This window comes from Borostomias antarcticus, assembly GCF_949987555.1.
Source record: "Borostomias antarcticus genome assembly, chromosome: 21".
In the NCBI taxonomy this organism is placed as follows: domain Eukaryota; kingdom Metazoa; phylum Chordata; class Actinopteri; order Stomiiformes; family Stomiidae; genus Borostomias; species Borostomias antarcticus.
The window spans coordinates 2,704,913-2,731,606 of NC_140254.1; the positions used below are offsets into that span (position 1 = coordinate 2,704,913).

At 47.0% G+C, this 26,694-nt stretch overlaps 1 protein-coding gene across 1 annotated transcript in view; it reads left to right on the forward strand.

Moving 5' to 3' along the window:
* The window catches only part of trappc9 (trafficking protein particle complex subunit 9), a 247,302-nt gene that overhangs the window by 99,898 nt on the left and 120,710 nt on the right, over nt 1–26,694 (forward strand). Inside the window, exon 17 of the mRNA XM_084455432.1 lies at nt 10,932–11,050. Coding sequence (XP_084311558.1) covers nt 10,932–11,050 — 119 coding nt within the window. The remainder of the gene's footprint in view (nt 1–10,931; nt 11,051–26,694) is intronic.

The following is a 26,694-nucleotide window of genomic DNA, read 5'->3' on the forward strand; positions in this document are numbered from 1 at the left end:
AGCACATAACGAAATTCTGCCAACAAACGCTCGCAGAAATATGCTTCAGTGCAACAATCACATCAGGCTAGACGTTTGCAGTAGAATTCTTTACATCCTCTAGCATATCTTAATAACTAGTGTTACAGGGACACCTAGTGGTGATCCCAAAATGTTGCATGTATGACCCGGAAATTGTCTTTGGCAGCGCGGGGAAATTTAAAGAAACAAATCCCTAATAATCACGACGCAGCCTAAAAAAAACCCCAAAACAGCAATGAAAGGAAACCTTATGGTTAACTCACGGCGGGAAAGAATACAATTTCGAAGGAAACAAAGACACATTAAAATTCGCTTAGTACTCACCCAGTCAGCGAAGTGCTTTGTTCTCGTCTGGCTCAATGGCGGAACACCGCGAGAGTTTTCCTGCGTCTCCTAGGCAACCAGTTAGCTAGCCTACTGGGAATCTAGCAGAATTTTTAACAGTGTAAAAAATGTACAAAACAATACTTTACCTGGATCCATGGCGCGCATAACAAACAATAATCAAAAGCCGAGGCTCAAACAGTGAACACATAAGACGACCAACCCCCCGTGCACATGCAAGAGAGAACGTAGCAGACACACAGGAACGCAAACAAAGGACGACCAAACGACGACCAAAAACGACTAATATACGACTTAACACACAAACATGAAACAAAAGGCCCACGTTTACAACAATCATTCTCGGCTGCACTAGCAATTTGGTCCAGGCTAAACCATGATGTCTAGATCCTACCAAATATGTACAGCCACTTGGTGAAAACTAACGCTCGTTAGGTTTACCAAGTCACCCAGGAACAAATGGGAAAACGTTTCTCCAAGAAACGCGGATTGGAAACACCAATCACTCCCTGTAGCTACTATCTCGTTGGTAATCGTTCTTCAACGAACATCAACAATCACTTCGAAGCTAGTTGGCAATCGTGCTAACACGAACATCAACAACGGGGCTTAAGCTAGTTGGTATCGTTCTTGAAACGAAACATCAACAATGAGGCTTAAGCTAGTTGGTATCGTTCTTGAAACGAAACATCAACCATGCTCTTCCTACCCTCGGTAGGACTAAATACCCACGCTGGGGTTCCTGTTTTCAAACAATCCAGACCAACAAGCTGAACCAATCAAGGCAAATACAACTCAAAACCATAAGAGGGTTCGTTTAAACGTACCTGTGAGCCTCAGGAATCCAGTGGCAGAACTGAGGAAATAATCTCGGCTAGCGCTCTGGCGCAAGAGAGAAAATTGATTTTCCAAGCCCATATGGACCGACACGTCTGTCGATCAGTTCATCCACTGGAATCCCGGCAACACGCAGGTAGTCCTCCCAGATCATCCGCGTCGCCAAACTGTAGTGGATTTTAAAGGATTTACCAAGATTCGTTCAAAAGGTTACGTCTGATTTATTGTGAAACACAATACTTGCGCAAGGACTTCCTGCAAAACACAGCAAGGGTGGTTCAGTCAGAGAAGTGAAGTCCGCCTCTTCTAGCTGTGGCTTATGTACAGTCCAAACAAAGGTACAGTGTTTCCAGGATGTGATTGGCTACTGCATTGTACATGAATGGCAGGCGTGGCCAAGAGTAAAGACATGTGACATGAGAAAACAAAGAAAACAAAGGTCTGAATCAGGACGAGGAAGACTAAGGTGGGGCCCTTCTGACTTAAACAAAGAGATGAGGAAGAGCTATGCAGAGTGTGTTTACAATTACAAAGGGGGGGGAGAGTTGGTGTTTTACATTAGACTGAAACTGGGGTTTGCAGGGGACTTGGGGGGGAGGTGATAATTACCAGGACAAAGGTTTAAGGTGTTTGGATGTAAATTCCTGGACAATGGCGTTGGCCCTGCATCCCACGAACCACAGGTCGCCCATCTGTAGGGAAACAGGCCGGTAACCTCCATCTCCACCTCCGGTCCTGTGCCCGTCTCCTGGTTCGGCATTCACCCATCACTCCCGGAACGACAGTTGTCTGTAAAAACACTCAGAAAAACACTCAGGCCCGATGAATGTGCCTCAAACTATAAACATGAGATATTTAACAACCATTTAAAAAGATATAATTGGGTTGGGAGATGTTGCATGCAGATTAAGACACTGACAAATATGAACCTTCTGTTCCTCTTGCACAGCTGTTCTATCTGACGGTCCCTCCTGGCCTAGTCATGACTATTGTGGGTTGTTCACTCCAGCAGGTGGCGCCGAATCCCAGGTTGCAGGATTCTCCCTTTCAATTTGCCTGCGGTAGCTGTGACATTCTCTAATCCAGTGATCCGGTTCACCACAATGAAAACATGCATCCTCCTCATTCCTGTCTTCCAGCTGTCTTAACTGAGCAGCTTGTAATCTGGCTGCACCTAGCTTCATTTCTTTCAACTTCCTCTTTTCAATGTGATCACGAAGACGCTCCGCATAGTGGAAATGGTCAACAACTTCTTCGAGAGAAGTCGATTCCCAGGTGTGGCACATCAACCTAACTTGGTCGGACAAAGAGGAGAGAGAGTTATTCATCAATTGTTGTTTCAAAATCTTTTTATAATCGGCGTTCGCTTTGTCCATGCCACTGTGTGCGGCGAAAACTGATTCTAGCCGTTCCCAAAATTTCTCGAACTGTTGATCGGAATTTTGTTTGCAATATGTGATACGGTCCCAATCCATCTTTTTAGGAACAGGGTTTGGGCAGCGTATCAGTGGCGCTTGTATTTGCGGTCCCTCCAGACTATCTCTAGTATTTGTATTTGCAGTTGTTCCAAATTAAACTTAGCCTCAGATATAGCTCTAGCCAATTCTTCCTTCCTGACCTGTTCTTGTTCGGACGAATACCTCGTAGAAAGGGGCGCGCTTAACTCGTATTGTAGAGGGGAGAGAGAAGGGACGTGGCTAATGGCGGGAGCATGAAAAGGGGGAAGAACAGCCTGGTTGGGTGTGAGCACTGAGCAACGAGTCGAGGGGGACAGATTTAATTTTAAATCAGAGTTATTCTGCTGGGGAAATGGCGGAGAGACCATCTGCTGAACCTCCTTATCTTTCCTTCCTGATCTAAAAAACCCTCTCGTGCTACTCTCTCCCAAATCTTAAAAGCAGACCAGTCTATAGAATTAACAGGCTTTTCCCTTAACCTAGACATCTCAAACACCTCTAGCTGAGCCCGAATCTTAGCTAAAAAATTTAACACTTAATGTCAGATGGGGATGTAAGAAATCGAAAATGCTTTAGCGCATAACGAAATCTGCCAACAAACGCTCGCAGAATAATGCTTCAGCGCAACAATCTCATCAGGGCTAGACAAATTGCAAGCTAGCAGTAGGATCCCTAATAAACACGACCTAGCCTAAAACCCCAAAACAGCAATGAAAGGAAACCTTATAGTTAACTCACGGCGGGAAAGAATACAATTTCGAAAGAAACAGACACACATTAAACCGCTAATTAACTCACCCAGCAACTGGTCCTTTGTTCTCCCTCTGGCTCGATGGCGGGTCACCGGGAGAGCGGAGTAGTAGTTGTTGTTTCCTTTTGTCTCCCAGACAACCAGCTAGCCTACTGGAAATCTAGCAGTTACGAATTTAACAGTCTAAACAGTGTACAAAATACTTACAATACTTACCTGGATAATAGGCGCGCTTAATAAACAATACAAGGCAAGAGCCGAAGCTCAAACAGTAAACAACAAACCGAACAACCCCGTGCAGGGACATAGAACACAAAAGACGAACAAAGGGGACGAACACAGGACGAACACAGGACGAACACAGGCCCACGTTACAACACTCGGCTGACCCCCAGCCCTCTTGGTTGGAAGCTACCCAACCACCCGGGATAAAAGGGACAAACGCTTCTACGTGAAAAACGCGGGTCGGACTACTACCAAACCACTCCCCGTAGCTACCTTCGCTGAGAAAAAATACAACGGTACAACCTTCGCTGAGAAAAACATTCAACGGTACAACCTTCGCTGAGAAAAAATATTCAACGGTACAACTCCTGCGACCGGCCAAAGGGAAGCCCGTTCTGTGCCAACTTTGGCGTATTAACTAGACCAAACTCACACTTCTTCTGAAAGGCATATACCCTAGTAACGAAACAAGGACGAAGTCAAAGAACAATACAATATAATATATCTACTGTTGTTCACAACTCCTTAGATAGTTACTAAAATCCACCCCGGGGGTTTCTGTTTTCAGAACACGCCAGACCAACGCAATCCGAAACTAAACCAAGGCAAATACAACTCAGAACCATAAGAGGGTTCGTTTAAACGTACCTGTGAGCTTCAAGAATCCAGTGGAAGAACTGAGGAAATAATCTCGGCGTGCGCTCTGGCGCAAGAGAGAAGATTGACTTTCCAAGGCAACTATGGACCGACACGTCTGCCGACCAGTTCATCCACTGGAATCCCGAAGCAACACGCAGGCAGTCCTCCCTTTTCATCCGCGTCGCCAACTGTAATAGAAATTTAACTGATCTAGTCAAAAAAGGATTTACCAAGATTCGCTCAAAAGGTTAAGTCTGGTTTATTGTGAAAACATGCGAGCACAAGGACTTCCTGAACAACGCAACAAGGGTGGTATCCAGCGAAGTGCCGGCTCTGTCTTTTGCTGTGCCTTATATGCAGTCAAACACAGGTACGGTGCTTCCAGGATGTGATTGGCTACTCCATTGTATGTCATATGAAATGGCAGGCGTGGCCAAGAGTACAGACATGTGACATGAGAAAAAGGCGGCAATTGGGGACAAAGGATGACAAAGGATGGTTATTCTGTTGTAGACAGATGGCCTCCTGGAAGCCATTTTGTATGTTAGCACAGCTATGTGAATATTTGGGGGAGGTGATGAATTACAAAAGGAGAGAGAGGACAAAGGTTTAAGGTGTTTGGATGTAAATTCCTCAACAAACGTGGGGCGAAATGCTGTTATTGTGCGCAGCGAGCAAGGTGAATGCTGCATACAGTCACAGGTGCAATCAATCCGCACGCGACTATGAACTATGAACGGAATGCAGCTAGCCACCGAGAGGCTGTGTTTTCATGGTTAACTAACGTTAGGAGCACAGACAGTTTAAATAAATATGGACATTGTAGTATTTTTTGTGGAGTTCAATGGAAATGCTACCTGCCTGATATGCAAGAAAAAAGTTGCCATTCTAAAGAAATATAATGTCAAGCGTTATTCATTACTAAACATGGAGATCAGTGTGAGTCATAGGGAGACGAGAGGAAGAAAAATATCCACACAGCTGACAGGGCTAACGTCTCAGCAGTCTTTCAAGATAAGTGTCTGGCAAGAAATAGAATAGTAGCCTACAAATGTATTCAAGTGTCTGGCAAGAAATGGAAACAAACTTAAACTTTAACTAGGGCTGCGAGCAGCAGTGAGCGGGCCCTCGCAGCCCACGCGTGTCGGGGTGCGGCGCCGTTAAAGGCTGTGCTAGTTCGGTGTCCAGTACTGAGAGAAACTTCCTGTCACCAGTAGGTGGCGCTCTAAGCGTGACTCAATACCGATGCATAGATGTGTTCAGGACGGTACCTTGATGAAGCGGGGCAATTTGGGGTAAATTGGATAATGTATGTAGGAGTTATGAGGACTTCCTGTAAGCAGTAGGTGGCCCTATAAGTATGACTCAATGCTGATGCACAGATGTGTTCAGGATGCGACCTTCATCAACCCTGAGCAATTTGGAGTAAATCGGATAACATGTGTAGGAGTTATAAAGACTTCCTGTTTCACCAGTAGGTGGCGCTGTAGGTATGACGCAATACTGACTTACAGATGTGTTCAAGATGCGACCTTCATCAAGCATGAGCAATTTGGAGTGAATCGGATAATGTATGTAGGAGTTATTAGGACTTCCTGTTTCACCAATTGGTGGCGCTATAAGTATGATGCAATACTGACACATAGATGTGTTCAGGACAGAACCGTCATGAAGCGTGAGATATATCGGACAAATTGGATAATGTATGGAGGAGATATGAGGACTTCGTGTTTTATGGCGAAATGTCAAACTTTGGCGGGGCCAAAGTTTTTTTTTGATCACAAAGGTCTTAAGATGAAGCTGACCGTCTTCCTGTTGGATGTTGGGTGTAGGTCCAAGAGACATTTTAGTGTGTCTCGATGTGACACATGCCCACCGAATTTCGTTCGCCTACATCAAACTGAAAGGTGGGGCTCGCCATTTTAAATCTTCCAGGGGGCGCTCTTGAGCCGTTTTGCCACGCCCATTTTCGTGACCCATGAAATATCAATTTTTTCACCGGGACTGACGGATCTGCAAAGTTTCATCCGTTTTCATCGATGTTTAGGCCGCCAAAAAGTTTGAGACTCCTGGTGTAAGGTGATCTTGAACGATGCTGTCATCAATCCCGCCCGTTACACTGTTTCTCTCTTTCGCTCTCTCTGACTCCATTTACACCTGGCATTAAAATGTGTTTTTGGTGATCAGATTGCCATCTGATCATGCTAAACCATATGTAAATACAGGTGTAAATGCGCCCTAAAATGGATCCTGGTCAAGGTTGGAGTCCAGACGAGACAAAAGTGTCTACTCTCAATTTGGTTGTACGACAATATTCAAGCACAAACAGGATGTGACGTTCGATTGTCAGCTGGACAGAGTCGATCGGATCTCAAACGGATCGGGTTGAAGATAATCGAAACACATAATAATGCCAGGTGTAAATGTAATCAGGCTAAATCATTATCTAGATACAATCTTGATACGAGACGCATTTGAATGCAAGGTGTAAATGGGGTCTCTCTCTTTCTCACTCCACTGCTATGAAAAAAACACAGCATTGTGCCTTAATTGTGCCTTTAGTGAATAAAGATAAGCTTAAATCTATGTTACCCCTTCACCTCTTGTCTACATGCATACAGGAAATGGGAAAGGATGTTTCTAGTTGCTTTTTTCATAATATTATTCACTAAGCTGGTGCCGTGAGCGCGGTAACCATGCCTAGACTACTAATCACCTTGTTGTGTGTGTCAGTAGAAAACCTGCTCTTGGAGCCATAGAGAGGAGTCAAATACCTGAACATGCCATATAATCCCAGTTGCCCTACGCTCAGGTTCATCCTAAGCCCCGGGCTTCGTGGGAGAATTGGAAGGGCTGGGCCTGTCACTGAGTGACTGCGGCTGGCTGCACAGGGGGGGGATGAGTCTTAATGATACAGTAGAATGCTGCACAGAGCCCCAGCGATGAAGGGTAGAGGATGGAAAAATATATTATAGTGTCTTTTTCGGTGGAGAAAGAGGGACACAGGATTCTAGGGAAGATGGCGGGTTTTCATAACCTCTTATCTGCCATGTTATTACCATTTTTATCTCCGTCCATGTGTTTGTGTGTGTGTGCGCGCGTCTGTGTGTACGTGCATCTGTGTGCGTGTGTGTGTGTATTAGGGATGGGCAAACGATCAAAATTTCTTTTTCGATAATTAACAATCAACTATTGATTAATTGATAAGCTTTTTTTCCATTAAAACAACGCCTAAGGCAGAAATAACAAATAAAGCATGTTTCCTTTAAATTAGCCTTATTTCTTGTGTTCTGATAACGTTAGCCTACATTAGGCTGTCCACGCATGCTGACGCGATTGTACTCAAAACGGCATTCAAACTAGACACTTCAGTCCAATAACAATCCTCTTAAATAAACAAGGCAGTGAGTAGCGTATTGTTTGTATACTCACCAGCAGTAACGTAAAAAAAACTAAATACTCACACATACTGTAGGAGGATGACTGAAAACGTAAACATTAGTGTCCTTAAGAGCGTTCAGCTTTAACTTTAATCCAGTGAGAGCCTAGTAGGCCTACTGGTTCTTGTTCAGAAAGATGAGCATATTAACATGCTCAGGGGTGAGACGCGAACGCAATCTGGTGACAGTCAGGCCAGCCGCAGAAAACACTCGCTCTGAGGGGACCGAGGTTGCTGGGATGCAGAGGTAGGTTTGCGCTAATTTGGCCAACCTGCAGTAAGCCGTGTCGCCTTTTAAATCAAAATGATCCCACGCCAAACTTCGTTTTGCCCGCTTCGTCTTCAACATGGCTAGGCTGATCTGCTGCTGCTGGACTGGCTAAATATTAATACGCATCAACTATACCGTTACTTCGGGAATATGTTGCGCCATCGCATAGCCTACTAATTTAACAAATACATTTCTCACACAGAACGTAGACAAACTAATTTCCACCGAATTTATGAATGATTATCGAGCAATTTTTTTTGTGATTGACCAAAATCCTTATCAATCAATTATCGATCTTTGATCATTGATGCCCATCCCTAGTGTGTATGCGTGCGTGCGTGTGTCTGCGTGTGTGTGTGTGTGTGTGTGTGTGTGTGTGTGTGTGTTGTCCACCAAATGGAGCTGCAGCAAATCCTAGTTCTTTGCCCAGGGAGACACAGATGTGTTTTTAGTGACATCAGAGCTGGTTTCAGTGTATTGTTTATCACTGTTTTGTGGCTTGTAGATAGGCCTCCAATGGTTTAAGTTCGGTATACTACATGAAGGGTAGGTCTACAATGCTTCATATTTGGTATATGAAGGGTAGGCCTATAATGCTTCATATTTGGTATATGAAGGATAGGTCTACAATGCTTCATCTTAGGTACAGTATATGAAGGGTAGGCCTACAATGCTTCATGTTTGGTATATGAAGGGTAGGCCTCCAGTGCTTCATGTTTGGTATATAAAGTGCTTCATGTTTGGTATATGAAGGGTAGGCCTACAGTGCTTATATTTTCAGTCGTGTGTGTTTGCTATTTAATTTGTTCGTTTGCATGTTCGTTTGCTCTTTATTAGGATTACACAAAAACTACCAGAGTGATTTTCACGAAAGTTGGTGGTTGGTGAAGGGGTGGGGGGTGGGGGGGGGCTGCTCAGAAAGCACAGGACTCCAGCCATTAATGAATTGTGTTGGTGTAATCGAGTTGAAATGGTTAAACTCACTCCTCAGTATAAATATAGCACACTTGCACCAATGAAGAGTAAGCTTTGGGAGGGCTATAGTGTTTTTTTTCCGTTTGCTTCAACACTCAAATTAAAAAGAACACAGTTAGTGAAACCTGAGGGGCAAAATCTCAGCCTAGGTGTGCAGGTAGCTTATGATTTATATGTAGGCTAATACCACAGGATCCAGGCTAAGAAAATGTAACTTTTCCTAATCCAGTGTTTATCTGTTTTTCATGAATCAGATATGATTTTGTTTTACATGCAGGCGTAAACTTTTAATATTAGGCGTAAACAGCAAAGTTTATATCAAAAGCTGAACCCAGAAATCGAACCCGGGCCGACACATTGCTAGACTGGTACATTACCGCTTGGTCTCCGGCGGCATAGGAAATCTGGCAGGAGAAGTAAATCTAAAGGGAAGGAGGCCGGTGAAAGTATGGCAAATGTTGTTTTCTTTTAATTCATGCATCCGCCCAGTGATTCTGATCTGCACCAAAATTGAATGTGTTCTAACTTGGCCCATGCTACTAGCCTGGTACGACCATCCCATTCTCGCGAGCTCACATTCTGTTTCACTAACGCAGAACGGTCTGGCCTTCGCCTCCTCCAGAGCGATGCCAAAATCCAGACCATACCGGGCCAATCAGGGACTGCGTTTTAACACCTGTCCCGCCCCACAGTGGAAAGCAGCCCCTGATTGGTTCGTGTCCCTGCCGCTTGCTAAACAAACATGGCAGCTCCCGAAGCAACTAGTGGTAACGTTAACATTAGAAGAATAAATGCAGCTACTGTATAAGTGCAGTTATTGCAGAAATAGACTTAAATCACAACACTTAAACAAGAACAACAGTATGCACTAGCAGAGTTTCTCGGTGGAAACGACATTTTTGTGTCCGTTCTTCCGACTGGATTTGGCAAAAGTTTGCTGAACGCTGATTGGCTGAAGGTGTTTGTCAGGGCAAGTACCCCCTCCCACATAATCGCTCTCTATGGGGCGAAGGACAGACCGATAGTAGGCCTGTTTTGAAGTACAAAATGTATTTTTTCAGAGAGTTTTGCAAATGGATGCTGTTGCAATCGCTCATGAATGTATCTTCATAAATGAGGCTGGGTTTACAGTAAAAAAAAGCAAGAAGAAGAGGGACAAACATCATGAGCCACTGAGCTATTTTGAACTGAGCTATTTTTTGGCCAACATGGTGTTAACGTCACAGTGTGCGCTGCAATCTCACAGAATGGGGTCCTCCACCGCCATGGGTCCTTGAAACACGGCACAGTTTTGGGCTGATGTTAATGCCAGAGGAGGTGTGGAACTCTGCAGCTATTGAGTCAGCAGAGCTTTGGCGGTTTTTACGCACTCTGCGACCCTGCTCTGTAACGTTATGTGGTCTGCCACTTGGTGGCTGAGTTGCTGTGCTGAGTTGCTGTGCTGTTCCTAAATGCTTACACTTTGCAATAATACCACTTACAGTTGATCGTGGAATATCTAGGAGGGAAGAAATTTCATGAGCTGACTTGTTGCAACGGTGGCATCTTATTACAGTACCACGCTGGAATTCAGTGAGTTCTTTAGAGTGACCCATTCTGTCACAAATGTTTGTAGAGGCAGAGTGCATGGCTAGGTGTTCGATTTTATACACCTGTGCCATGGGACTGAATGAAACACCTGAATTCAATGATTAAGAGGTGTGTCCCAATGCTTTTGTCCATATAGTGTATGGAGTGTGTACATTTTTATTTAGAGGAAAAATGTGGCAAATAAACATTAAGGGATGGACGTCCATCACAACCTCGCATGAGAAAAAAATAAAATAATTAGTTCATTCACCACTAGATATAATTTAACCTTAATCAACATAGATTAACATCAGGCTTTACAAACAGTACAAGCAGTCTGTACAAGAAGTGTGTGTGTCTTTCTGTTGGCTAATTGTGTGTATGATGTCACTGTTATTTCAGACGGCATCAGCGTGACCGGCCTGCCCATCTCCAGCCCCCTGAGGCAGGTCCTCAAATCCCGGGCTGAGACCAAGCCCCTGGGCAGCGAGTCCAACAAGGCTGAGTACAACCACGTCAAGGTAAGACACACACACACACACACACACCCCTCTCTATTCTACTCTCTACCTGACCTGAGTCTCCTTTGGCCATGTACTGTTCACCTTGTTGTACAGTTCATCGTTATTATAAAGTGTTACCCACCTTGTTGCTTAAGCTGCTGCTGGCTTTGCTTGTTCACACTGAACCAAACCATAAAGACATTGATTCAGCTCTGTGACTTCCTCCCATGGATGTGTTAATTGAACTGGATAGGGTCACTCCATTCACTGACTGCTCAAAAAAGTGACTACAAGAACGCGTCATTGATACCTTTGACTGCGCATGTCAAAGGTATCAATGACGCGTTTTTTTCAAAGATGGCGCGGTTCAATAGGGCTTCACTTTAGATTTCGAATCCTGGGGGCCTGCTTCCTCCGCTGCCGGAACAAAATGGCCCCCCATACCACCTTTTATACAGAACGCCTAGGTGAAATAAAGGCGCAATGTGAAATAAATTCCCGCCTAGAACAGGCTGTGGAAAAGGGGCTATAGACACAGAGATGGGGAGGGAAGGAGAAAGAAAGACAGTGAGAGAGACATAGACACAGAGATAAAGAGAGAGAGTAAGAGAGAGATGGCAGAGTGTTATTGCTGGTCATCAGGACCGAGCTCAGTGGTCTGTCATGTCCGGAGGAGAGCTGCTCCTGGGAGTGCGGGTATCTGAGTCTCAGGGTTCATAGAGGTGGACCTAACCCGCTGTGACTCATCTGAGTGCGCCCCGTACCGCAGGCAGGCATCATCCACGGACGGAGCCGTCGCATGCCCATGCGTCCGGTCAGTTGGATGCAATTAGTTCAGTCCGCATTATAAACGTACTCGCTCTCACAGCGACCATGTGTGCACCTGTGGTTGTGAGTATGCACGGTATTACAGACTGCTCGTGAATCAGGAGTAACGTGGGAGACAGGTGAGTGATGCTGGTGTGTCCACGACAGACATCTCTACTGATCAATGAAAGCCTGTTGTACTACAGACTGCGCCTCTGGCTCTGTTACATAACTCCACCCGCACAGGTTCGTTAGCGGTAGGTATTGAGCTGGACGTTTTTTTTACCAGTAGTCAGGCCTATTAAGTCGGCCGGTTTTGAATGACAGCTTTCCGAGGCCCGGTGGAAGATTACCAGGTTGAGAACTCGGCTGAAGTAATCCCACTATAGGCCAATGCGCCTGGATCGCCTCTGTGTGTGAGAACCCATGCCAATTTCCCCCCCCCCCCCGCCTGCTGTGGGGATTAACGCCGGCTCTGCTCAATTTGCGGAGCGGCCAGCGGATGGATACTGTAAGTACTGTATCCAATATGAGCAATTTGAACGTAACTCCGAACTCTCCAGGCAGCCTTGTTCATCCTTTTGGATGTTTCCTTTAACCCACCACATTTGAGCACTGGCAGTATTGAAAAGGGATTCATATTTAAACACTGAGCCTACGCGACTTATCCTTTTGCCTCCGTCGTTGTTTGTATTCTCTCGTTAGGCCATTGTTTGGACTGCATCGCATCCCATCACACTTGCTGCCCCACTTCTCTCCACAACACTACAAGGCCTGGTTGTTTTCTAGGAGTTCCCCTGATGCCGGCTGCTGAAATGTATCGCCGCTACACAGGGTCAGAGATCCGTTTGAAGCATGTTCATACTTCGTCTACTCCACAAATGAGACTTGTGTAGTCTCTGACTGCATTTTCGGTAGGAAACAGCTATTGTTTGCTGGGAGGCACCTGGTGAACTTCTCTATTCCTCTCATTATTGCATTTCTCTTTCTGTGGCTTTGCATATGTTATACTGTTAAATGGATGGGTGCATGACCTGCCTGGAAATGCCAATGCAATTTTATAGGTTCTTCTTCTCTGTGTGTGTGTGTGTGTGTGTGTGTGTGTGTGTGTGTGTGTGTGTGTGTGTGTGTGTGTGTGTGTGGTGGTGAAGGGGGGGGGGGGGCTCTCACAGAGGGAGCAGTGGCAGGCGTCCGTATGCCTGGATATTTGGTGGATAGGGTGCGATAAATCAGCACAGATGCGTGGTCTAATGGACAGAGAAGAAGGGAGGATGTTTCTTTGACCTTTTTTCACTGCTCCCTGTTACTCTCTATCATTATTTCCTCACTTTTTGGTAGAATGGCTACTGTTAGGGGGACAGACTCTGCTCTCGCAGCAAACTGATCTCTTTTCACAAACGATTTTCATGTTGTTAGTGACACATTCAGAATCAATCCACTGTCTGGGCTGTTTTATTACCTCACTCTGTCCCCCCCATCTCAACTTCGGCCCCATCCTCCTGCTCCTGCTAAGCGTGCGCACGCGTGTGTGTACTTGTTTGTGTGTGTGTGTGCGCGCACTTGTGTACTGTAATCATGCATGTGTGTACAGTATGTGTGCATTGTGTGAGTAGCTCTGCGTTTGCTTATGGAACGTAGTCTGTAGTGGCGCCATGGTGTTCCAGTGACTAGAGAGATAGTTTGGGGAGTGAAGAGGAGATGACCCAGCATCTCTCTGTCCTCTCGGGATTTAAGGTGAAAGGGATTTGAGTGACAGGCTCGGAAGTTGGAGAGAAAAGGCATAATCCCACATTCTGATTGAGTCAGTGCAAGGCCAGCGCGGGAGGCCCAGCCGTTCATGTACCTTCCCCGTGAACCTATCTCCTCGGGGCAGATGGCATCAGGATTCAGGACTGTCTCTCGGGAACGCTGTGATATTAAAGGAGGCCCGCCCCTCTTAGACGCGCGTGTGGCGCCCATGTTATCTTCAAACCCACACAAATGTCTGGGGATGTGTGAAGCGTACCTTAAATCCTTGGCTATTTTTTTTAATTTTTTACCCGTGCCGGTGCTTCATGCTTCCCTTTCTGCAATATGGAGTTTTGCACATTGAGTTCTGAATGGACCCTGGTCTGGTCCGGGATAGTTCCGCTTAGCCAAATCAAATCAAACTTTATTTGTATAGCACATTTCATACACAGAGGCAACACAGTGAGCTTTACAGAGAGCAGTGGGGGGATGGACATAAATCCAACCCCTACATTTTTCCAGAGGGAAAATGTTCACCAGGGGGCCGAAAAGGTGAGCTGTAAAAAATGATTCCCTTCTAGCTAGACCTATCTCCACAATTTGTTCATCTTGGGCAGAGCATTTGCTAGGTTGTTGTGGTGTCACGTAGTAAAGGGGACATTGAAAACAGTAACATGCAGATAGCAGAAAGGGAGGAGTCTGGCTTGAATCTGATTGGCCGGCAGAATCTCCGTCGCCACTGATTGGGAGGTAACAAACCCAATGACGAGGCTTATCTCCAAAACCTACATGCGGCCAGTGTGAGTGACTGGTCTGGGAGGATTGTCTCTCCTGTGTGAGGCCGCGCGCCAACCTACAATAAATCACTATACATGAGTGCATTGGTTAGACTAACTATTTTGAGTCCGCATTGATTTAGTCTACATCCACTCTCTACAGTACATCTGCCATCCACTCTGTGTTATCAAAGACTTCTCTGTGAATTGATTAATCCATTCATCCCCCCCAGCATGCTTCTATGTAAGCATTTTCTTAATGAAAGAGAGCCTACAGTGTAGACTGCCACATGCATAGGGCCAGGGGGAGGGAGAGGAGAGAAAGAAGAGAGAACAGGCCTCTCCTGGGCAGAGAGAGAACTGCATTTTCCTATTTTTATTTTAACTTCTTGGTTTTTATTTCACACTTGCTTTGGAAATGTTAACGTATGTTTCCCATGGCAGTAAAGCCCCTTTGAATTTAATTCGAATGTAGAGAGAGAAAGAACAGGGAGAGACGAGCACGGAGAGGGATGGGGGGTAGGGGGGGAGGGTACCAGGGGACAGGCAGGTCTAATGAAGCCCGCCGTAGATGTAGGCTGCTGTGTCGTCGATTTCTACTCGGCTGCCTGGCTGGCTGCCTGGCAGCTATTTATAGCCTCCCGCTGCCGCCGTGCGGCCCGCTCCGCCCACACAGTCACATCCCAGCGCGTGACGGAGGTATTTATAACTGCTGCTGCTGCTGCTGCTGCTGCCTTCCTGTTCAAGTGTGAATCTGGAGAAGAACAGGGTGATTTTTAGCTCTCCCTCCAGTCAAGATTTCTTGCCGGTTGTCATTAATTGTGAGATGCAAAGACATCAACTTTTTTTCTTTCTTTTTTTTTTTTTTTTTTTTCTTTAACCTGAAAGGCATTTTGCTGTTGTCGGATCTTTTCGCCGTCGTTCAACTGCGCAGACCCTCTCATCTATGGGTGAAACGGGCCTGTGTTTGTATGTACCAGACTGTGTGTACTACACTAGTAGTCTGTGGCAGTGTGAAATCTCCTCCAGGCTTTTTCATGTTTTATTCAGGAGGGCTCCATCTTAAACTGATGTAGACACGAGATCTCTTTGCTTAAACGCCGCAAGCTACGAAAGCCAGTGGGAGAAATAAAAATCGATGGATTACACTAGACAGAAGAGTTTCTTTGCTCTCAGGGTTTCTACACCCTGCCCCCTCGCCCCCCCCCCCCCCCTCCCTTCTGGATGTCTCCCCCACCTCAGTAACGGCAGGGTCATTATCACAACTACACACACGCACACACACCTCTTAGTTCTTCAGGAAATCTGTAGGCAGACGCACAGTACAGCACACACAGCCCACCTTTGAAACAGGATCGAGCGGGTTACCTCAACCTTTCATCAGGAAATAAAGCTTGGTTTTAATGAGCATGTACAGAACAGACTTCACACATTGTTCTGAATTTCCTCTATACCACCTTGCAATGATCCAATTACCTCGCTCTCTCTATTCCTCCTGTTGCTTTTCATTTGATGGATTTGATAACTTTGTGTGAGCCGTCGGGAGGCTCACCATACTTTATCATTGTACTGTTACTCTTTAAAAAGACAGGCCTCTTGAAATGCCATTGCTCTTAATGACGTGCTTTCATAGCATTCCATCAGCTAATAGGCCGTCCCACTGCTTGGGAGAACTAGCTACTGTAGCCTGCACAGTGCCGTGTTGTGCTTACTTACTTAAAGCTCAATGAGATAACTTTTTTATGGTTCAATATTCACTTTTACTTGCTATTAGTTTATGAATTGGCCTTAGCAAGCATAGATATGAATACGAGATGACTCGTAATGGATTGAGCGGCGGAAAATACGGCCGCCATGTTGGCTGTCACGTGACAACCGCTCTCCTCAGCAGTTTCAGTCAGTAAAAGTAACCCTGCATCAAGAGATAACTCTAGAAGATAAGTAGAAACAAATATTTTTGTCTTTCAACTATCCAGTCAACAGTCAAATAACATAAATAATAAATAAATAAAATAAAAAATTACAAAGTGCAAAACAGCAGCATCCAACAGTTTTAGTTGTATCTATCAGCTAACAACTATGTATTTATCATCGTTCACTTAAAAGAGCCGGCACATAGAGCCGTATCGTTCGCGACCGACCCATCACTAATTTACTCGCGGAGCTCCGTACCGGACCAAGATGGCGGCCGCATTTTTCGTCTGGCAGCAATGAAATCAACGTCAATGCGGCGTCTAGTGTATATGTCTATGTTAGCAAGACCCCAAAAATCATTTTCGTGACATGAGACTGCATGAGACCCTGTGAATGTATTATTTTAGTATTTCGGTGTACTGGCTAGTACACTGGTGGAAACGGAAGTGACATGTTTTGCGTGTCACAATATCAGGAAGACAACAAACACTTCACCCAGCGAAACGAAATCTACCTGCACATACAATAAATAAGACTGGTATTTACCTGCAATGAAGCCATCCTTCCAGAAAGTAGCTACAATCGTCCAATCCAGTCTGCGGCACACGTGTTTGCTATCATTTTTTTCCCATCATTACAGCCAGTGAGTGGGGGATTGTGGGAAGTGTGGTTCTTAAAACGCAGTGCCGATTTTATCACGACCAGAGGGGCTGCCAAAGTGCCAAGTTATCTCGTGTGGCTTCAACTCTCTTCCCTCCTTGAGGAACATAAGGCTGCATGAACATGTGCCGTGTTGTGCTGGTACTTTTTTCCACTGTTGAGAGGCTCATTTGATTTTCGACAGCAAGCCCCCAGCACGCCGGGGCAGTCGGCCTTGCTCAGCAACATGGCTGTTTGTCCGTCCCCGCTGATGCGTCAATGGTACAGACTAACATCAGAGACACCCTATTTGGGTTGGAGAGCTGTGCGTTTCTGTGTGTTTGTTTGTGTGTGTGTGCCCTTGTGGGACTACTCAGGAAAACGTTCTTGGCTATGAATTCAGACGTAAGGAGACAGATAGAGAGAGAGAGAAAGAGGGATGGAAAGCGAAAGAGAGGGAGAGAAAAAGAGAAAGAAAGAAAGGGAGGGGAGAGAATAATTACATTGATGATGATGATGATGATGATGATGATGATTGAGCAATCAGACGGCATCATCCCCAGCACACTCAGCCCTCGCCACCCTTCGCGCCGATGGGGTCTGTGGCAGTGTGCCAACAACTTTATTCCTTTAATCTGCTCACCTTAACTGCAGTTTTAATTCCCCTTTCCCTTTAATGGCTGCCAGCTGTACACAGACCCCCCTGATTGCGCCTGTGTTAAGTAACGTTGGCGGGATTTACCATGAGGCGCTGCGGGGCTAATGGCGACTGGGGAGCGTTTCAGCTGTACCCTCGGTTTTGAATTCACAGGGCGTTCCCTTTGGCCAGGCTCTGTGGTACAGTCTTTCCCCGATTTATTGTAGATAGATGTGACACTCACCACTGTCTTCTTTATCATAAGGTGGGCTGACCATCTCTTTCTCTAATGCGTAACTATGACTGGTACTGTATCTGTTTTTTTTCAAAGCCATTATTGGTAAGCTTTCACCTTACATCTTGTCTCTGTTGGACTGGAGCCTTGGCACCTACTGTACCAGAGCCGATCAAACGATTGGCTTGTTTTCAGGGATCATCGAGTGCATTCTGAACTTGGTAGAGCTGCTTTTTTCTATGATGCTCCTTATACTGTACTTGGAATACCTTACAACAGACTCTAAAGCTTGAGGTCCTTCCTTCAGTCACAGATCCATGGCTCTAGACCTATGTAGAAAAGCAATTGACCACGAGAGGCAGTGGGTTACAGGGGATTTTCCCCTGTAACCTACTGCCTCTCGTGGTCAATTGCTTTTCTACAATGGTTACTACATATATATATTCACAAAAAACACACACGTAGTAACATTCAATCATTTATTTACCGATCATTCTTATCATTTTAGTATTTACAAAATCTTATGCGATGGCAACATAGGCTATCTCGCCTATTTGGGTTGGCCTTGTTCACATAAGCCATAAGGCATAATTCGGGTTGTTCACGTTTATTTGAATATTTCCAGCTATGGTGCAGTTATTAAAACAGTTCTCCAGAGCACTCGTTTTTGCTGGTAGGGGTGTGGAAGTGTTGGAGTCGGACTGATGAGTGCGTTTTTGTAATAGGATACGATAAAGGCGAGGTTGCTGCGAGTGGTTGCTACGCAAAGCATAGCCTACCGCTTGATTTTATCAATGGCCTCGTCAATGAGATTGACGGCGCATTAATACTAATTGTTATGCGGTCGCAGCCGTGGGTTACAGAGTATTTTACCACGGCTGCTAGCCAATCAGAATCAGGTATCCAAACTTTCCGTTGTAGAATCATTGTTTTACATGTTAGGGGTCTCATAGATTAGTACTAGTAGTGTATCATATTAATTCAAAAAATGTCCACTCCATCAGTTCCACAAAGGAATATGCATCATGGGAGGGGGACAACATGTTTACTGTGCACTTGTATATTGCATTTGTTTTGTTGATTTGTGTCTCTGTGTAAACTCGTCATCACTGTAAATGAGGGAAACCTCAGTGCTTTACGAGTATAAATAAAGGTTTGAAATGAAATGTAGGACGGTCTGCTGCAGCCTATCTGCAGCAGTGAGATATCAGTCGTAACGAGAGCCGTCCCTGCCGGCCTCCTCCAATCCCATGTGCTGGAGCTGAGAGGGGGACGAGAGGAGGCGCAGATGCTGTTCTGACGTCCCACTGGGCTCTGTGGAGGAGAGACGCCTCTGGTCTCATCCAGCGATGTGTGTGAGTCACACAGAGGGGGGCTCACGGCATACGCACACACACACACACATGCGCACACACACACACGCACACATCTCTCTTGGTATAGCTATGAGAACTCCGTCTGTCCCTCCTCCTCTCTGATTTTCCCTGTCTAGGGGCGGGGGAGGAAGCAGTTTTTCCATTAGTTTTTCCCTCCCTAGTTATGAGTTAGATACGCCAGGATGTAATTATGAACCTTCTGACGCCAGTCTCTCTTTCAATCAGCGCTCTCATTACAGAGCTAAGACCATCAACATTTTCCTTCTTATTACATTTGGTGGCGAGTTCACTCGTTTCCCTATAATGAACAGATGTGGCTGTTTAAGTGTTCCTAATACTCCTAATATTTAGCTCACGATGCTTTAATAGAAATGCAAATTGGACGATCGCATTGTTGCGGGGGTGTAAATATTGGAGGGAATTGTTAATGGAGCTTTATTTCCACCCAGAGCCGGCCAGCCATCCCACCAGGAAATCAGATGGGGAGGGGGAGAGTTGGCAAGCGTGGTCTAATGCATGGTAGACACATCTAGCAGTAGTCTTGTCTCCGAACTTCAGGTGTTTGTATGTGTGTGTGTGTGTGTGCGTGTGTGCATGGGTGCGTGTGTGTTTTTGCGCGTGTGCATGTGTGTGTGTGAGAGAGAGACAGAGAGAGAGAGAGACTCAGCGGTCTGGCCTCCCTGTGACGGGCCCTTCCTTGAGTGGAGGGGCCTGGCCTGGCCTGGCCCTGGCCCGGCGCCGTCGGGCGGATGACTCACTGCCCCAGGCCCTGGCTCCAGGGACTGCTTCTCGGGGAGACAGAGGAGGCGCCGTCCATCATCCCCCTGACCAGCTGTCTCTGTTCCGTCAGGAACCAGTGCTGATGCGCCCCGCCACTCGCTATCCCCTCCCCCCTGACTGCCTCGCTGCCCACCCCGTGTGATGGCCCGAACGGAAGCCGCGCCGTTTCAGCTCTGCCCGGAAAGACAGACCCCCCACGTCTGTTCCACCAGGCCCAGGCTAGAGAGCACCTCGGAGAGCTCTGTGTTCTCCCTCCTAATCTCATCTCCATATAAAACTCAGCCTTCCTCCCAGTGAGCTGGGACTGTTCATGAGCCAAGGAGGCTAGAAAGACAGATGGATATGGAGGAAGAGAGAGAAAACATTTAATGTCTTTTTTGTTGTCTCTCAATAGACCCGCAATAACAACGTTTTGTTTTTGAATTGGATCAGATCTGTAAAGACCTATTTTGCATCTCATGCTTTTCAGGTAATGCTTGTGTCAGTTTGGCAGAGTATAAAGCAGGAACACCATCTAGCGACTATGCAGCTAACTAACTACCACATCAGCCCTACGTAACTGGCTGTGCAGGCACCGTACCGCCTGTTGAACAGTGTGCTACAGGACAAGTGTGATTAAGTGTGCATTGGTGCCTTTTTTTTTTTGTCAGTGCCAGGCCACTTATGTATTTCTCTACAGTACCTGTGTGTGTGTGTGTGTGTGTGTGTGTGTGTGTGTGTGTGTGTGTGTGTGTGTGCGTGTGCGTGTGCGTGTGCGTGTGCGTGTGCGTGTGCGTGTGCGTGTGCGCGTGCGTGTGTGTGTGTGTGTGTGTGGTGGTAGTCAGGAGCTAATCACTGTGTGCTGAGCCAGTGCCAAGCGGAGCATGCAGGGACAACAGCGGGAAGATTAGATTTACCAAAGGTTTAAACACAAACACACACACACACACACGCCTCTCATGCTCCAAATGGCTCTCAGCATGGCCGCCTGGAAGTTGATTTCACATCTGCTAAGTGTGTGCGTGCGTGTGTGTGTGTGAGAGAGAGAGAGAATTAACAGTTTGATTGTCCTTGTCATGAATTATTGTTTTGTTTTTGTTTTTTGTTGGGCAATATTTACTGTGTACAGTATGTCATGCCAAATATGAGACTGTGTGTTTGTTTGGGTAGAAAATAAGTGGGGGTCATGCTTTATTGGATAGATAGAGGGTCTTCTGTGACACTAGCTCACTTTCCTGTTTTCATTCCCTGGTCTCTTTATTTAAGAGTTTAAATTGTGGTAGTTCCACAGTCAGACCTGTCAAAGCTGTGTGTGTGGCGCACATGCGTGTGTATGTGTGTGAGTGAGCAATCCAGAGTGTCTGGATGTTCGTTGGTGTATGCATGTGTGTACAAGCACAGAGTGGGTGGAACTGGAAGAGATTTCATCATGCTTACTGGACCTCAGTCCATGTGTGTAATGCAGGGCGCCAGGCTGAGCGTAGCGCCGTAATGCTGCTAGACTTAGGAGCTGAACCAAGCATCGATCCACACCAATAGTGCCCATGTTTACCTACCAGCTGCACTGTCACTGTGGGACCTGCCAGCTCACTGGTGCTGTTAGGCTACAGCCAATAAGCATCGTTCTTTCCCTCGACCTCTCTCCAACTCTTCCGTGTGTGAGTGTGTTCATCCGTGTAAGAGATCATGTCTGTCTGTGGTCACTGAGCAGGTAGGCATGAATGTGTCTGTGTCTGCGCGTCTGTCTGCCCGTGAATGACCAGCCTCCCCATGTATCTTTTGTCGGCCCCTTGAGCCTCTGGAGTTTCAGCTCTGCTCCCTGCGTTCTTTTAAAGTGACTCCGCATCGCCGTGCTCCAACGGCTGCTCCTCGGAGAAGTGGGACCTTGGGGTGCTGTCAGGCCTGGCTGTGCACGTGGTGCGCGCACACACACACACACACACACACACACACACACACACACACACACACACACAGACACACCTCCCTGTGGTAAATGGTGCAACACACGCCCAGGGCAGTTGTGTTACGCAAAAGAGCTGCTGTCTCGTGTCTGAGGCACACATGGCCGCCCTCTCTCCAAGCACACACATAGGAACAGGAGGAGGAGTTGGAGGTGGAGGAGGACGGGGGAGGAGAGGTGGGGGAGGAGAGGAGGAGGATGGAGATGAGGAGCGGGGTGGGAGGAGGAGGGGGAGAAGAGGAGGAGGAGTTGGATGAGGAGGAGGAGGAGTAAGAGGAGGAAGGGTAGAGGAAGAGGAGGGGTGGTGGGGGTCCTCCTCATAGGCTCCTCTGACCAGGGGGACGGATGCCACTCACTCGCTTGATGAGAGTTCATCTGGTGCCACCAGATTTATTACCAATAAGTAAGTGAATTAGTCGACTCTCACAAAATAAATCAAGTTGCTTTGTATGATTTCTTTCATTGACAGAATCTCACACTAGGCCTATTGAAAGACACAGACATGTATACATACACACACACACACACACACACACACACACACACAGAAGGAAACAAACATCACAACATACACACTCCCCTGGCCCCTGCTTAAAATTCAGACCTCACCCTGGAGAGGCAGCGGGGGCCGCTAAATCGAGCGTGGGCGTGCGGCGGCGTACGCAGAGGTTGGCATATCTGTATGCAAATGAGCATGTTTTACAAGAGAAAGGTGGCAGGAGGGCCATTGTCATGGGGAGGCTCCCGCAGACTCCAGCAGTGGGGACAGGAAAGATGGCAGCAAACGGGCCCGGGCGGACCGACCCCCGATTAACCAGAGACAGGAAACTATGATCAGAAGAACAGACCCTTGTGTAGGTAGCGTTGGCCTGGCAGGATCCAAATGTGAAAGGGAAATGTGTGTGGGTGTGTGTGTGTGTGTGTGTGACGTGGCAGGGCATCTGGCTGGGCAGGGTGGGCCAGATGGCCCAGATCTGTAACAGCGTAAGAGCCAAGTGACCAGGCAATATGGATACCCTAGAGCTGTTCCTGTTTGTACGGATACCCTAGAGCTGTTCATGTGTGTATGGATACCCTAGAGCTGTTCCTGTTTGTATGGATACCCTAGAGCTGTTCCTGTGTGTATGGATACCCTAGAGCTGTTCATGTTTGTATGGATACCCTAGAGCTGTTCATGTTTGGGATTTATGCCCTGGTGTGCTCTCATCTATCAGGGATGCATCAGGGATATACTGTATAGATCTCTCACCCCCCCCATCTCTCTCTCGCTCTCTCTCTCTCTCTTTCCCCCTCCCCCAGTGGTATGTTGTGTATTGCATTGGTGGTTCATGTTAAACAGAGATGGAGAATAAAGAGAGCCAGTGGAGTATGAAGGAGCCTGATGATGACTTTGGTTGTCTTTTATTATTGTCCTTATTTAGCTCTGCGTTGTGTTTTGATTTCAATAAAAGACGACCCCGAATCTCTAGATATACCACACAGTCCAGTGTCTCCTTTCTCAGATGTATTCCAAATGAATCCCTCCAACACAGGATTTGAGCCTCAAGCAAAAGCGGTTTATTACAGAAGGTTTAACATACAAAAGACAATGGCATGGTCTAATGCACAGATGACCTGTCTGTATGCTGTCTGGACCCAAATCAAAGTATTGGTCTCGTTGCAACGTTCTTATGTGGTTTGAGTGTCCCCCCTCCCTCGTCTCTTCTCCAATACGACTGTCTCTCTGGTCTCTTCTGTGGCCTTGTTTGGTCACGTTAACTTACGCCGCCTCGGCGCCCAGGCCTTTATCTCTAACCACAACAATGGTGTTTAGCACAGAGTGTACCAGCCATGGAATGTCTTTATCTCATAAGTCTATGGAAGAGGGACACCGTTTCTTACCGAAAACTCAAGCCGACAGCCATACTCAGAGGTCTATCATCATAATTAGACAATAGCCAACAGGATCATATTAAAAGGCATTTCTCTGAAAATCAACTATATTCAACACTGAGCAGAGGAAAAGGAAGTGTGCTCTGCTTGGTATTTTAACACTCGACTGTGTTTCATGGCCAGTAGTAGACCATACCTGTAGCTGGTCCACTAGGCTGGAGTTATTGGATTCCATTATTTTAGTTTTAGACTTATCTTTTAACTTCTTCTTTTTCTACTTTTTCTTCTTCGTCATCTTCATCTTCTTCGTCTTCTTCTTGTTATGAAGATAGCTCTATGACTGAGTATGGATCACAATGTGCATGTTATAGTATATGTCACGTGATAGTGGGAGAATCAATGGCCAGCTACTGAAGTAGCACTCCTCATCAATACTCCCAGAATCCAGTGAACTAGGTATCCCCCTTTACCACACAACAGGCAGACCAAACGATTAGGGAATAAAACTCTGATCTTTATTACATCAATATAAATATACACTTCATAATTACACATTTAAGATATGGGCCCTAAGGGATGCATATATCTCGGCCTGGGGCTACTTCGTCAGACAACCTCTCCTGGACATGGCTACCCACTACAATCTCTGCCTTGGTCAAACAGGTGAGTACACTCCAAACACAATACCTAGTTAACAAGGGCCTAGCAGGCAACACACTAAAAATGGTACACTGGGAACAGGGGTAAGTCTGGGGACCTAGGACACTACAGTGCTCCTGCCAGGGCGCTACAGAGGGCCAGAATTCCACAGACAGTAAAACTCAAATACACTCAATGTTAAATCTCACACAGGGATCACTACACACAGTTACCACCAAATACCTTGCTCAGGGAGACTGGGTTACTTCACTACAATAGGCTATCATCTCACATGCTAGAGGTTACTCCATTACAAACGGTGACTTCAATACAATAGGCTATCATTTCACATGCTAGAGGTTACTCCACTACAAACGGTGTCTGGGGTGGATAGACTACACTGAGTCCTCTAGCAGGCACTTGGTCTAGCGTCACACCTCCCTATGCTACCCCCCCCCTTATTAAATGCAAGGTAAAATAGCCTACTAGGCCTACACAGAAAGCAAGTCGGTGACGCACTCCAAAAGCATTCACTCGTGTATGGGGCAGTTGGACCTAGCGGTCACCACTCTGGAGGTAGGCTATATCTGTCTGTAGTCCTCAGAATCCCGACTATGCCCTCTTCCTCTTAGGCCAATAAACAGGAACGACTATGGAACAGTCTTGAACAAAGATTTGGGAGATAAATGTTTAGTTCAAGTATACCGGGGCCAGGCCGGGAGATTTTCCCTCCACTCCCGGGTGGCCCAAACTCAAGTGTAGGCTATCCTGGTCACTCACGTCTCTGTCGTGTGGGGGCTATTGCGCACGCATCCAATTGCTTAGCCTCTGCTCCTGGGGTGATTGCTGGTTTCCTTGGGTAGGCTACTTATCCAACAATGAACACAACGGCAAATTGAGTACGTAGTCCTCACGGATCACTTGGGTACGTTGTCCGGTTTAGGTGAGAAGACTGTTCGAGTACGTAGTCCTCACGGATCACTTGGGTACGTTGTCCGGTTTAGGTGAGAAGACTGTTTGAGTACGTAGTCCTCACGGATCACTTGGGTACGTTGTCCGGTTTAGGTGAGAAGACTGTTTGAGTAGCCTACGGGCCCGTCTCCGAACTCCAATCAGTCCACCCTGCCGTCCAGTCCTCGTTTAGTTAGGCGTATGTCTCTGCCGGCGCGTACACTGTCCGTTCTCCTCGTCCAGCCGGTCCTCTCCCCTCTTCAAACAGCCTCCAGCCAATCACCTGGTACCTGTGGAAGGCTGCACACCTGGCTCCACTCATACAATCACCACTCGTACAATCACCACTCATGCAATCACCCACCATTCATCATTCCCTCAGCACATATACCCCAGCCCGTGACACTCTCCCCCCCTTTCATCAATGGCCGTCCCGGCCATTACAACTGTCTGAACCGTAAGGGCCGCATACCAAAGTTACTACGCCGAGACCGGCGGTGTCCAATAGGTGGTTCCTGCACAATGGCCAGCTCCTCTTCCTGAACTGCTACATCAGTTAGCCCAGGCCCACCCCTCAGACTACTCAGGTCTTCTACCAGACCGGGACCCTCTAGAATAGCTTCCTGGTCCATACTCAACCTATCTGGGCTTGGGGGTATACCTACAGGTTCGGCCTGCTCGGCCAGAGGGGGCCCGATGGCTAAGGCTGATTCGAGCTGGTTGACAGGGGGTACCTCACAGGGAGGGGAGGATGCTTCTTGAACAGCTGGTTCGGGGGTAGGCAGAGGGAACAAGGGGAAGGCCGGGGCATGGGGTTCTAGGGGCTCATTCGACAAGACTGGCTCTCCTTGGTCTTCTGCAGGGGCCTGGATACCCACCGGGCAGGGGCGTAGGTTGTTGCGGTGGAGGGTACGGACAGGACCCTCACGCCCCTCAGGGCGAATGATATATACGGGTTGGTCGGGTCGTGGTTGCCCAACCACCACCTGGGGTTTCGGGACCCATCTGGGAGCCAGCTTCCCTTGGGCACGGCGCCGGAAGTTCCGCACCAGAACTCGTTCCCCTGGCAGTAAAGGCAGTGTCCGAGCCCCTTGGTCATGCCGTGCCTGGTCCCAGGCCTGCCGTCTGGCAGCATTAGTCTTTACTCTGGCATAGGCGGCCATCAACTGTCGATGGTGGCTCTGGACCCACCCTTCCACTGTGTCCCTCTGTTGGGGGGGTGATACCTCGTGCAGCATATCGACAGGTAGCCTGGCATGGCGGCCAAACACGACAAAGTGAGGAGTCATACCTGTGCTGGCGTGGGTGGCGTTGTTATAGGCCTGGACCAGGAAAGGCAGCTGGTGGTGCCACTGGGGCTGAACCT